Consider the following 14,068-nt stretch of genomic DNA (forward strand, 5'->3'; position numbering starts at 1 on the left):
GAAAACATTTTCCATTTACCAAAGATTTTCGGCTGAATTCAGTTTTTTTTTTCGTTTTTTAAATTTTTTTCCCAGAGTCGTACACGTTTTGAAACAACTGTTCTAATATCTCCTGAGTTTTTATCGACAACTTTAAACAGATATAAAAATAAAAAAATAATTTGTCTGCTCTCTATTTTTCCATGCAAATCTCTGTTCGACCATTTTCATTTCCCAAACGTAGGAACATTATTCAATTTCAAGATTGCGGAAGTAATTCAGGCATTTGCAGAAGTATGACATGCAATTTCCGTCTAAATATTGCTGGTTTGTGGGTTATCTGAGGAGAAATCCGTAAAAATAAACAATTAGAAATGCTCAACTGTCTCTTTGTAAAATTAAAATTTACGATAGGAAATTTTCCAAAGCTAAAATGCAGATAGGTACGGTCTCTCGTCTTAAAAACGACGAACTAACTAGTGAAAAATCTAAAACTAAAATTTCAACCCTTTTAGTGCCTCCCTTAGTGTGAGCATGATCATGTAGCAAATGTTCCCGAGAGAGGTTGCCGAGAAATGCGTAATTTCTAAAGAGGACTCGGGTTTGCGTCGAGGTCAAAAATCGAAAAAACTGCGTTACGTAACTGCAAACTAGTGGAGGCCTAAAATACGGTAACCAATCAGAAATGGATTCACATTGTCTTAACTCTCAGTATAAAGGGACCTTAGCTGCAAGCTATCGCAAGAATATGCGTGCAAGGAAAACGAGTATGACCTCAGCGATGCCAAATTCCTCGAAAAGAGACCGAGTTTACTGCGAGTCAAAATGTGAATAATACTGTTCCATACATTCAGAAAGTTTTGTACGCAATTTATCTACAATATCGCAAAATTTCAAGACAAGTGCGCATGAATGCTTATCAAGAATACATGCTTTATCAGGGACAATTTGCGACGCTCGAATGTTCGTCGACAGGCGTATTTCCGAGCACGGCCGAATACACCCATCGTTTTCCCCTGAAATTTCCGGATACATCGGGTTTTGCGGCCCGTCCGAAAAATCTGGCGCCAGGCGCGGTGGCAGCGAGGGAGGTTGGGGGGGGGGGTCTTGGGCGTTAATTAGCTTTAATTGAAAGTGTTGATAACACGGGCGCGGCGTGGGTACATGTAAGATTTGTTGACTCATCTCCGGGCCGTCCGGGGCCGGGGCGAGTGTAAAATTCGCTGCGTCCAATTGAACCTCGCCACTCACCCAATCAGCCATTAATTAGCAGCGCTCTACCCTCTGGTCGCTCTAATTTATTCCCAACCTAGTAGCTCCTTACAGCGACCGGTACTACAGAGAGTTACTCCGTCTTTTTCGTAGGTGACTCCGTTACACTTGTACATATCGTTGTAGGCAAAGCCTGGACCGGAAAAAATAAAAATCTGAATGCAATTATCTAAAAAATGAAAATCTAAACGCATTTGCCACATGAATTTTTTACTAAGCAGGGTGTCTCCAAGTCCGGAATTTCCGGAAAGTCCGGAAATAGTACTGATTTTTCAAGGGCGGTCCGGAAGTACCGATAAAGTGCGGGAATTTTACAAGGAAGTCCAGAATTTTTTTAATTATGTCGCAATTTGAGCGGGAAATTCAAATTTTTGAAATTTTCTGAATTTCGCCAGTTGAAGGTATTGAAAAAGTACTGAATTTTTCTGTTGAGGAGGTACTGAATTTCTTGGGAATGTACTGAAAAAGTACTGTGAAAGTACTGGTTTTTGGCCAGCCTGTTTTAGTAGATACCCTGCAAGAAATTTCCCCTAAATTTTGGTCCTCTTTTTTTATTAAAAACGATTCCCTTCAAGCCACTGGATTCCTACTAAATGAGGGAAACAGCCGCACAAGCGCACAATCTTACCAACAGAAGATACGCACCAGGTTTTGAATTTTTATTCGTCGAAGCTCCTTAGAGTCTCGTGTTTGAAATGCTTGAGTTGAAAATAAAATAATGACATATCTTGTTCGCTAGTCCCTGAAAATTGTCTTAATGAGCCGGTTCTAAATTCGAAAGAAAATTTTCCATGTGTTTTTTAAGTGACCTTGGTGGACCCCGTCTCGCGTGGAAATTCGGCAAGCCGCAAAATTCTTGTATTTTATCTCGAGGGTCCGTAACGAACGCCGCAACGCACTCTCACGAGCCCCACTTTTTGCAGTTGGTTATTTATGTGGCATTGTAGGTCGTTGAAGACAGCTTACAAGCTAATTTACAGAGCGAAAACTCATTTATTATTCCCGTAGGTTCCGCGGAAACCATTGAGAAAGGAAAAGTAACTCATAGAAGTGTTGCTGCGCGAAATTATTTCTTGAAAACGTTTGGTTTCTCCGAGTTTCCGTCTAATTCCATGCAATATTTTTGGGGGCCCCAGCCCCTTCGTTCGTCTATGTCTAATCATAGGCGATGGATATGATACACGGAGTCAGTATTTTCTGTCACCTAACGACAAAATGAGGTATTCCGAAATTTTTTTTCAACCTAGAAGACAAAAATAAGTTGAGATATTGATGGTTTATTGCCATCTCATTGCCAACATATTCCATTGCAATTCAATTGGCACTTAAATTGCTAAATAATTGGTCGATTTTGATTCCTGCATCGGTCAATTTTGATTACGGATTGGTCGATTAGTGGCAATAAATTACCAATCAATGGGAATAAAATTGGAATAAAATTGTAAATAAATTAACAATTTAATGGCGATCTCCTTTCACATTTTGCTACATGGGTAGACAGGGTGTCTACAAGTCCGGAATTTTCGGAAAGTCCGGAAATCGTACTGATCTTTTAGGGGCGGTCCGGAAACACTGAAAAAGTGCGGAAATTCCGAGAGAAGGTCCTGATTGTTTTCATTTTTGTCGCAATTGTGCGAGGAATTAAAATTGTTTAATTTTCGAATTTCGTCAATTGGATGTTCTGAAAAAGTACTGAATTTCTCGGGAATGTACTGAAAAAGTACTGTAAAAGTACTGATTTTTGGCCAGCCTGTTTTAGTAGACACCCTGTCAGAAATCTCACCCCTCTGGAGCATGCTTGGCATCAGAGTTTCCTACTTCGCGAAACGGCATATATTTGCAAGTATCCAATTTGCGAAATTTGTCAATTGGATGTTCTGAAAAAGTACTGAATTTCTCGGAAATGTATTGTAAAAGTACTGATTTTTGGCCAGCCTTTTAGTAGACACCCTGTGAGAAAATCTCACCCCCTGGAGCATGCTTGGCATCGGAGTCTTCTACTTCGAAACGGCATTTATTTGCAAGTATCCAATTTGCGAAATCTGGCAACGTAAAATGGAGTTAGGCTGTTTCTGACCAGATCCATTCACTTCATCACGCCGAGGTTGACATAGTTCCCACTCTGGAGTGCCCAACCCGAGCCGCGGTGACTCCACTCGAACTCAACTCGCGGAGCTCTGGAGCCCAATTCCGAGTTGTCGATGGACATCTGCAAGTTAATTAAAGAGGATTGCGCCACGCCATGAACTCGCGGCCCGCGCCGGCCTCGTCCCCGGAGCAGAACCCTTTTTACTCCGCTTCAAGATGTTCGCGCCGTGCAGCGATATTGGCGTGAGAAAAACGTCTCCCGCCTAACGACCCATCCCGCCCAGGGACCAGTGTGCTGTTCTGCCGTGCTAAGGAAGAACGCCGCATGAATATTCGGGTGCTGCCGAATTGCTCTCATAGAGAAAAAAAAGGAGGTGTTTGCATCTTGAGGTTTGTTTACCCCTTGACGTAGGTCGTCACAACCTGGCCAGCGAAATCCGGAATTCGAAATATGAAAAACGGACCATAATGTCCGATTTTTTTACTTAAATCAACTCATTATATAATTTCAAGCACTTTTTATAGAATGACTTTTTTCCTTAAATTACACCATTTCCAAGAAAATCGACAGGATAAACGTCGCTGTACCGACCTACGTCATCAAATCATCAAAAAAATTCCAAGATGCCCAAAATGCAAACGCCTCCTTTTCTTTTCTCCATGAATTGCTCCCGGTGAAGTGTCTATTTTTACCTTAGCCCCCCCCCCCCCCCCCCCCCTCAGTAACCTTAGATCAAATCGCGAAAAAAATTTTGGACGCATTTTGAGGCTTCCGTGACGCAGATTTTCCATCGATTTCTGCGGAACAATCGAGTTCCTTTTTTAACTTTCAGCCTAAAATACCTTCATATTGTTGCATTCAACGCATTTGGAAAATTTCAGAAATTTTAACTCTATTTGAAAGCATTTTGAAAGTTCGAACTTCCTTTTTTCTCGACTTTCCTTATTTTCTATCTCTTCTTCTTCATTTTCTTCCTCCTTTTTTTGCTTTCGAGGGAGCTGAGCCCTCCAAGCGCTCGCCCGGGGCTACGTGCCTAGCCGCCTCTCGACACGAACAATAACAACATGTTGATCTCTTTAACAATTTCCGGGGATTTTTCCACGCGTCGTGCTTTCCGAGGGGACTTGGCAATCAGTAGCATGGCGTGCTTTACGATATAACAATTGATCTGTCATTCAAACCCATGGGAAAGGATCGTTTAACAGGGTGTTCGCAGCGAACACCTTAATAATCGATTCTTTACCACGGATTCAAATGGGGAAATATCGATAATCGATCATTCACGCCTGCCATGTTGGCAACAGGGCGCGGATCTGGGCCTGAAATTAGCGAAGGAATAAACACGAGGAAGATGCTGATGAACATGGCGGTGGGGCGGGTCGCAGGTCACAGGTCGCCTCCCGAGTCCCAACAATCATCAGCCTTCATTAAAACTCGTTAAGACCCACATTAACCGGGCCCCGGGAGTCATGAGGTGGACCGCCACGGGGCCCGCGGCCCCCTATTGGCACAACATCGGCGCCGCGACGCCCGATCCTCGACGCTGATTGGTCCGGGATTTCCGTTGCGGTCGCCGCCTCGTTTGACGTAAATCGGCCGTTGTGACGTCACGACGACATGAAGCCGGACACTGAAATCAGAAAGCGCGCGCGAAGCGCCGTTTTTTATCTATTCTTCTTGAAATATTTTTGAATTAATTTTGTTCATTTCTTTATTGACTATTAATTATGTTCCCCTTCTTCTTTTTCTTCGTCATTGTCTTTGGCCTCCGATTTGGGAGACGACCTCTATGATTTTCTTAGATGTACGTCTATCGGCTATCCAACCAGAGTTAATCTTACGAATACTACATCAAGACTACAGAATAATTTCAATTTTCTCTAAGAACTCGTATCTGATCATGGTGCCTGGCAATATGTTCCAAAACTCATGTGCTCGAGTTGCTCTCATTTCAAACAAGCACCGCACGCTGCCGTGCTAAGGAAAAAACGCCGTATGTACCTTCAGGCGTTGCCAAATTTCCTTTGATAAGACACCACTTCCCTGGGAAAATAATGAACATTTTTCCTCCAATTTTCCAGATAATTTTGTTCGCAATTGCATTCGCATAGTTCCTGAAAATTTCAGGCCGAAATATTCATAAATTTCCTCAAAAATACACATTTTAAGTGAAGGAAATTTGGCAACTCTCGAACGTTCATACGGCGTTTGTCCTCAGCACGGCAGAGCGTGTTGTCCCTGAAACCCCATTCCAAGAGGCCACGATGGCCTCAATAAATTATCAAGCCTCATTTGGATCTCCCTCACCTCCACCTGTTCCTCCTTCCTTGCATCCTCCCCCATTCGGTGAGGTACCCTCGAAACAAAACCCCCCATTGTATCCACCAACGAAAGGTACCCGAAAACGGCTCCAAAGGCCTGTTTTCACACTCGAATCCTCAACCTGCGCTCGAGACCTTAATGAGCGTTGCGCCCGGCGAGGCACGGCGAGGAAAAGGCCCCCTCAACCCCCGCGATATTGCCAAATTGCTCGAATTCTTACATTAATGTGGTTCTTCAGCATTTTGTAGAAATATTTGACTGTCGATCGATCAATTGCTGGATTTTAAGACGTTTCTCCAAAATTTCCGAGCACCACACCTCATTCTATTTACAGAAGAAACAACCTAATCGGCTCGAAAAACTGACAAAGATACAACTTAAATTGGGACTAACCGGCCGGTTTGGCCGGTTGAAAATGCGGGTGTGATCCCTGCTAAACGTCCCGGGCTTTTTATTTTATTTTATGTTATGTGTTTTCTTTTATTATTTGCGGCCTTAGTCCCGATTTAAGTTGTTCCTTTGCCACGTTTTATATTCATGAGGTATTTGTACACAAAATTTGGACACGGAAGATTTCACTGAAAAAAAGTCTCTTGGATCCAGAATCCAGACTCTTCAAAAAATATGACGAGAAAAATATTCATGATTCGATCGGATTTTCGCTTGAATCGAAAGCCAAGCATTTAATTTAACATGATTTCCCTTGGACTCAAAAATCCGATTGAATCGAGAGGTTTTTTTTTTTCAAATTTTCTAAGAGTCTGAACTCTTGATCCAAGAGACTCTTTTCCAGTGTTCACAAGCAAAGAAGTAGCTCAAATTATGCAGCATCGTTTTCGACTCGAGGAAAAATATTTACTGGTGGCAAATTTAAGAATTTTTCCTCCAGTAATGGATCGATCGACCGCGACATCGTTCCCCAAATTCCTGAAAAACCACCCCAAGAAAAATGATGATTTTCGATGAACTCTAGCAATCTCGCACTCCCAGTCTCCTGCGCCCCCCTGAATTCCGAGGAGAAAAGAAAGAACCATCTTTTACCTCCCGTTGTTCAGACCGGGATAAAAGGCGCTCTTGTCAAGGTGAGCACCACACGCTGGGCAGGTAAATAAGTGTATTTTCCGAGAATTCGAGGGTGGTGGTAGCGTCGCCCCGGTTGTTTTGTTTTTTATCCGTGGCTCCAGGCCGGTTTTCGAAGAGTAGGTCGGCTCCGAGGTCCGAGGTGCAGTCATCTTCTGATCGGGTTCGCGAGACGTGTTGCTGGTGCCTCTGATTAGTCATCTCGCCGAGTCTCCTGATTGTTTTGTCTTCGATCCTGGTTTGGTGTCATGATCGCACGCAGTGAGTTATTTTTCGTTCTGATTCGTGTTCGATCTGCCTAGATATTTCAGGTTTGCGGGAATTATTTTATAGGGAAAATTGCGGCCGTAAATGGCACGGCGTCGGATCGTGAAAGTGTCGTCATCGCGGTTTAGTGTGTGACAACAACTCGTTGAGTCCTGATTGGGGTTCGAAGCACAGTTGCTGACCTTTCGAATTTTCTGTTGAATTGTTCCTGAAGCCATTAGTAAGTGGTGGCACAAAGTGTTCCTCCTCTGACAGGGAATTAAGTTCTCCAAAATTCAGAAAAAAACCTGGAAGAGCTAGGATATTTTACTATCTTCCCTTCTTCCTGAGTGACACGCCAGCCTCTGTAAGGAAGTCCCCTTGAATAAGTTCACGTCGAATAAGATTTTGTCATCCGTTCTATCTTAGATCTTTTTTCTCAATCTTCAAAATTTCATTATTCTTCAGTTCCTACTCAACGTTTATTGTCTCCCTCTTTTATCTAGCACGAAAACTTTTCTTAGTGGGAAAAAACATTCATCGGGTGTCTACTTAAAATATGTACCTATAATCGCAAGAGTTTGAAAAAAGAAAGTTTCGCTGTGAACCATAAATTTTACATTGCGATCGTGTTTTCTCCTCCCAAATTTGCAAAATTCCTATTTGCATAAAACCCTGTCGTTTCCCCTCTTTCACCTGTTGTTATGCAGAACAGTTTTTACTCCTATTCCCCTAAATTCTCGGATTTTAATGTTTTTTGCCTTCTATTTTGCTTTACTTTTCCGAGAGATTTATCATGAAAAATTGCTACTAAATACTCTGTTTCTTCAAAAGTTTGAAGGATGTCAGGAGACGATCGAAAACCTGGATCAACCTGAAACGAGTCGGGAAATGTTTAAATGTCTGACGCTTTGTCACCATATTTAAAAGTTTTTCTTCCCTAAAATTATTATCAAACCTAAATTATCACGCAAAATAATTTTCTTGTCCGTACGTTCATTTGCCGGCCCCCCTCGTTAAATTATCTGTGTTTTCCCCGTAGATCCTCTTTTATTTTGAGCTTTCGGAAACATTTTTACGAAAACTAATTTTTTTGTCCGCACGTTCATTTGCCGGACCCTCGTCAACATATCCGTACTTTTCCCCGTAGATTCTATTTTATCTGGAGCTTTCGGAAGCTCGGATTGGCTGCGATCGGCATCGGCCCGCGAGATTGGGCCCGGGTCAGGTGTAAAATGGAGCTAAGCCGGGCGGCTGACCAATGGGGAGCTCAGGTGGGCCAGGTAGCGGCGCGGGGCGTCTCACACCTGCGCACCTGCCGCGGAGCGCCGGCAAGTCCGCCCACCTGGGCCTGCGCGCCGCCGACATGGCGCCCGGTTGGCCACCCACCCCGCCCGTCCGCGCCCGCCCCAATCATCGCGCTTCGCGGACCCCGCCCGCGCCCCCGCGCCCCCCGACGCCCCCATCCGTCACGGAGCTTCACGGGAAAGCTCTGCCGTGTTGCCCAGGTGTCGTGGATAAATAAATGGATTTCCTACGCTTTGAGCGAGGATCTTTACTCTCTGTCGTGTATTTTTGGACTATATTTTGCAATTACGAACTACATTGTGCACTTGGGAACTATAGTTTGCCTTAAGAACTAAATTTTCCACTTAAGAACTATATTTCGCACTTATGAAGTACATTTTGCATTTAGAAACTATATTTTTCACTTAGGAACTACATTCTGCACTTAGGAACTACATTTTGCATTTAGGAACTACATTTTGCACTTAGGAACTACGTTTTGCACTTAAGAACTACAATTTCTGGCTCAGTTTCGGAAACAACTTATGTACCGTTAGTTTCTTTATGCTCATTTGTGTTTTTACGGATGACCCATCAATTGCAGTTCCTAATCTCAATATGAAGCCCATTCGGGCGTATGTCTTTTAAACGGAACTACGTACAAATGGAGTACATTTCGAAATCGGAAACTTCAATATCTGGCTCATCTGTAAGAACACTTGTAATCAGAGGGGAACTAAAGGTACATACGTTGTTCCTAAACTGACAACGAGCCAGAAATTGTATTCTAATTGCAGAATGTAGTCCAAATGATTTAGAACGAAAGGATCTACGATGCTCGCCAATCCATAGGTATATCTAGAGACTTAGTAATCGTAAAGGGTATAAGTCGATATGACCTAAAACTTACTGTTTTCGTCAAGACGTTGAGGTTCTCAGTCGGCGCGGCAACGTTTTCATCGTGGAACCTACGCACCTCGCAGTTTCGTTTATTCACCCCTGCCCCCCTCCTCCCTTCCGTGCAATCCCCCAGTTTCATTTATTTTTCCTCCCTGTTTTATCCCTGGGGTTTTTTCTCGCGATGAATCCCCACCGCCCCTCAATTCCTGGCCTTTGTGGCCGGCAGCCCGAGTTTCATTACTTCGTCCCAAGCTAGCCGCCCCCTCTCCTGTCCCCCTCCCATTTCCCGGGGGATTTTCACGGGTAAGCTCAATATCAGTCCGTGCTGCTCGTCGGTTGTCGGCTGAGAGAAAAACAACGTATGTAAATTCCAGGGTTGTCTAATTTCCCTCGCCGGGGAATACGAAGTTTACGGAAATTTTTGAAATATTTTCTCTTAAAAGTTGCCAGAGTACTTTATTCGCTTTTCATGCTGGTGGAGCTGAAAATTTTAAAGAAAAATATTTAAAATTTTTAATCCGGAATGATGTTTTATTGAAGGAAATATCGCAACCTTAAATTCTGATACAATATTTTTCCCTCAGCACGGCAGTATGACAGTCTCAATCTTTTTAGTACAGGTGAACTCTCCACGTCACGTATTTCTCTCTGTAATGTACATCAAACTAAGGAGATGTTCTTATTAGTCAATAGGTCTCAAGAGTATAATCCAACCCCCCTCCCCCCAAAAAATATTTTATTCACGGAATCCGTTGAAACTTCTACTGAATTTTCCTCATTATTTTAAAATGCTGAAAACGAAAAATTTCAGCAAATTCACTGAATCGTTCCCTCTCTATAATGTAAATTAGTAGTATGAATATTTCGACACACTGCAACCAAGGAATGCTCTTTCTGCACCCAACGCCTGGCAAATCGCAATCCATTCGCTTTGAATCAAAAATGAAAAAAATCAAAAGTAAAAAAAGCAATATAAGATTTAAAGCACCAATCATTATGCTCTGAATTCGATCAGACCTATTTCCTGTTCGTACTTGTCGCATCTGTTAGCACACTCCCGAGTAATAATGAAATCAGTGACCTTAGTTAGGTTTGGTTGGGTCAAGCATCTAAACTAACTCCCCGGAGAAGCGGAGAGTATCGCCGGATTTGAAGGCGCTCCGCTTGTTACACCAGTTAGCACACTCCCGAGTAATAGTGCAATCAGCTATCTTAGGTAGGTTTGGTTGGGTCAAGCATCTAAACTAACTCCCCGCAGAGGCGGAGAGTATCGCCGGACTTGAAGGCGCTTCGCGTGTTACACCAGTTAGCACACTCCCGAGTAATAATGCAATCAGCGACCTTAATTAGGTTTGGTTAGGTCAAGCAACTAAACTAACTCTCCGGCGAAGCGGGGAGTATCGTCGGATTTGTAGGCGCTTCAAATCGGGTCCCCGCTTTTGAAGTTCTTTATCACTGAAACCTTTACTATTTCGGGAACTCTTCCGATTTGACAAGTTTGCACACATGCTGCTTGCAAATTCCAGGCGATTGCTGACTGCCTTTTACGCCTATATTTTCACCTATCTTCTTTAGACGCGGTGATGTCATTCCTATGCGCAAATTAAGAGGCCCAATTATATGATCGCGGAAGATAAGAAGTATAAACTTGGGTGAATAAGGCAAACCCCTTGAAAACATAAAAACTGGTAATGCAGGACTTTCCGAGTCGCGATAGGATTATTTACAGCTGAAATCAGATCGCTTAGCGATTTTTTCCCCATTTTTGTCGTTTTTTGTCGCTGAAAATGAACCTCTCTCGGAATGTACTTTAATTTTCAGTATCTTTAAATTGTTCGCCTTGTACACCCAGTTTTTTATTTTTTATCTCTTGTAGAGTAATGCCCTTTTAGCCTTTCCCTCGATAGTTTCTGGGAAAGAAGATTTCATACGGAAATTTTTTGGAACTTTCCCGGAACGTTCCTTTATTATGCATTTATTATACATGCACCTTTATGAAAAAAAAAAGTCCAGTGATGGCAACTAGACAAAAGTACCGCTGCATCAAAGATCTCAAGACATGAGATCATGTAGTTGATGTTTTTTTTTTTTTCGACTCCAGTTGGCAATCTTGCTTAGTATGCCTCAGATACGTTGGTTCATTTGCGCGAATTCCCTTCCAGGCATGCCGTGCACTGATGCACTCTTCTCTCAGTCCTTTTTCACTTTTGTCCGCTGCCTCCCCCCCCCCCCCCTCCTTTCCCCTTTTCGCGGAGAGGCAGAAGCTGCAAAGTTTTTTCTATCCTCTTTTTATGTATCTTTTCTTTTCCGTGATGCCGTGAGTTGGTTTAATTTTTCCGGCGCATTAAATTTGCATCTGCCGTCAAACATTTTCTTCAACGTTGTTTTTTTCCATCGCCAAAGGCTTCTGGTTATCCCGCACCTTATCGTAGGAAGAATCTGAGAATTTTGAAATCTTCGCGTATCCTGTTACGATTTCTCTTTCTCTTGTCCGTGTTTTTTGTACTGAAAGTTTCAGCAATCGATTTTTTTTTTTTAAAAAAAATATTAGTAGCACGAAAAGTTAATAGTGCTAAAACTATAAATGATAGAATTAGATTTTTCGGAAATGGAAGTAACAACCGATAAGTGCTTTTATGCATATACTTACAAACGGATTTTTTGGGAAGAAACAACCAAAATGTTTTCCATCTTGTTGTGCTAAGAGAAGATCACCGTATTAACCTCAGACGTTGCCTTATTTCCTTCCATAAATAAACGAATTTACTTGAAACATCTGGTATATTTTTACTCGAATTTTTCAGACAATTTTTGTCGCAGTTTAATGTAGATAAACTACGCATAACTTTCCTTAAAAATAAATGTCAACTCTCGAATGTACGCACTACGTTTCTTCTTACTACGGTAGTGTGCGTAACAATTTTGTTTATTTCTAACTTTGAAGTGGTGCTTAAGCAAAAAAAAATGTCAAAATCTCGATGTTTGTTTACCCTAACTGGAATATTTCATTGTTTTTTGCTGCTTCAAAGTATCACAATCCCAACTATACCCCTGGCCTGGCTGATATTGGTGCCAGGTATAAGAGTAGTTGCACGAGCCATAGGTATGGTTGATCCAACCACACCTCTGGCAGACTCAACTGTACTTCTGGCTGGTGCAACTATACTTTTTTATCTGGCGCCAAAATCGACCAGGAGTACAGCCGGGATTGTGCTATTTTTTCCATGGTTATTCCTCTCCAAAAAGTTTTCTCTCGATGTTGATTGCGGACGTTTTATTCTCTGTTGCAGTGCCTTCCATAGAAAGCAGCTTGGGCCTTGTGAAATTCAAGAAGTCTTTGGACGACCTGCCAATCGGAGGGGCCGGACTAGCCTTTAAACCTCTGGATGATCTCCCCATCGGACCACCCGCCATTCTTTCGACCCCTGAGGGTCCTTACCAGTGCAGTCAGTGCCCCACGAAATTCGCCACCAACGACCAACTAGAGAAACACGAATTTAAGTTTCACTCGCCAGTTGCACAGGTCAGTTTTAGAAGTACAAAAACTATCCTTAGAAAAAACGCGTTTTATGTTTTTAAGCGCACTGCGCCTTGGGTTTTTTAGATAGGTCAGAAAGCATGCTCGGAGCAAGTATGGTTTTCGATGGTTTGTGTCCTTTGGTCCTTTTTTCGTCGCACTTAACATTTTTTAATGATGATTGAGCGGAGATTTCCTTTTTGTCGCAGCAAGAAGAGCTGTAACATTATTTCTGCGAACTGTCGAAAAAACTAACCTTTCTCATATTATAGCGCCTTAGAAGACGTATTTCTAACACGAATTTTTTTATGACTCATAAGTAGCTAATTTTTTTCGGTGCTGACGATGTCCCAAAAAGAATTTAACATCAATGTGCACTTGCTTGCTTCTGCGTTTCATCAATGGATCATTTGTTTTTTCATCTGAAAAAAATGAGAAGCTTGCATTGTTACCCGGAGTCCTTCCAGCCACACAAACCCTGGAAGATGGGTTCTGCTTCGTAAGCCACTCCCTCACTGTTAATCTGGCTGGTTCATCTCCCAGGCCAGCCCTGATCGTATTGAATGACATCATGTTGCCAAGTCGCGTCAAGATGAGAAATGAAAATTATGACTGACGTAAAAAATTCGAAATTATTTTCTAATTCTGCGTTGAAAAACATGGCACCAGCTGCAGGTCCCCCTTTTCCTCTTAGTGATCCAAGACGTCAAATTTCAAAATTTAATTTAGAACCTTTAAAAATTCCGAACATATTGCGCGGAATATAACTTTCACTCAAATTAGATCTAAATTTTATCTGATTTGGGTATGGTCACTGTGAGAAAGTATGAATCAGAGACTCATTCATGGACGAATATTTTCCTAATTCAAATGTTATATTTCAAGGTTGTTTTTTCTTCTTCCTCTCCTTCTTTTGGCTCCTTCGGTTTTTTTTTCGCTAATTTCTGTCAACACTATCAATGAAAAAGTAACAAAGACCAGAGCACTTTGTGGGCAAAATTCAGCGGTCATCCCTCCTCTCTTGCAACCACTGTTCTAGGTTGTTTGTGTATAGATGACACAAAAATTGGATATATTTTCTTAGATTTTGCAACGGCGCTGAGACAAAATGTGTAAAAAAAATCAGCTATCCAAGAGTCTCAGAGTTGTAACGAACCCAACATGGCGCCGAGTTTTAGTGGACGGGTTTTTTTTCCCATTCACTTTTTGTTCTCTCTTTCTGTTTCTTTAATTTATCCTTACCTCCTGCATTCCTCCCGCACCTCAGTCGTAAGGGCAACCGTAAACCTGTGGCTGATCCTGAGAGTCGAAAAAAACATCGAGCCTCATGAAAAGAGTAATTGTCAGTTTTACGTTGCTTTACGATCTGTCGATAT

At 42.2% G+C, this 14,068-nt stretch overlaps 1 protein-coding gene across 5 annotated transcripts in view; it reads left to right on the forward strand.

Annotated features, from left to right (window-relative positions):
* Positions 1-14,068, forward strand: part of zfh1 (Zn finger homeodomain 1) — a 253,000-nt gene that overhangs the window by 213,497 nt on the left and 25,435 nt on the right. For 3 of the 5 annotated variants that reach the window (XM_072303441.1, XM_072303442.1, XM_072303443.1), the window contains one exon: positions 12,466-12,698. In XM_072303441.1, coding sequence (XP_072159542.1) covers positions 12,466-12,698 — 233 coding nt within the window. Of the gene's footprint in view, positions 1-6,872; positions 7,004-7,107; positions 7,230-12,465; positions 12,699-14,068 lie in introns of those variants that run through there. The other 2 variants (XM_072303444.1, XM_072303445.1) reach the window with 2 other exon arrangements.

The sequence above is a fragment of the Bemisia tabaci genome, chromosome 8 (assembly GCF_918797505.1).
Source record: "Bemisia tabaci chromosome 8, PGI_BMITA_v3".
In the NCBI taxonomy this organism is placed as follows: domain Eukaryota; kingdom Metazoa; phylum Arthropoda; class Insecta; order Hemiptera; family Aleyrodidae; genus Bemisia; species Bemisia tabaci.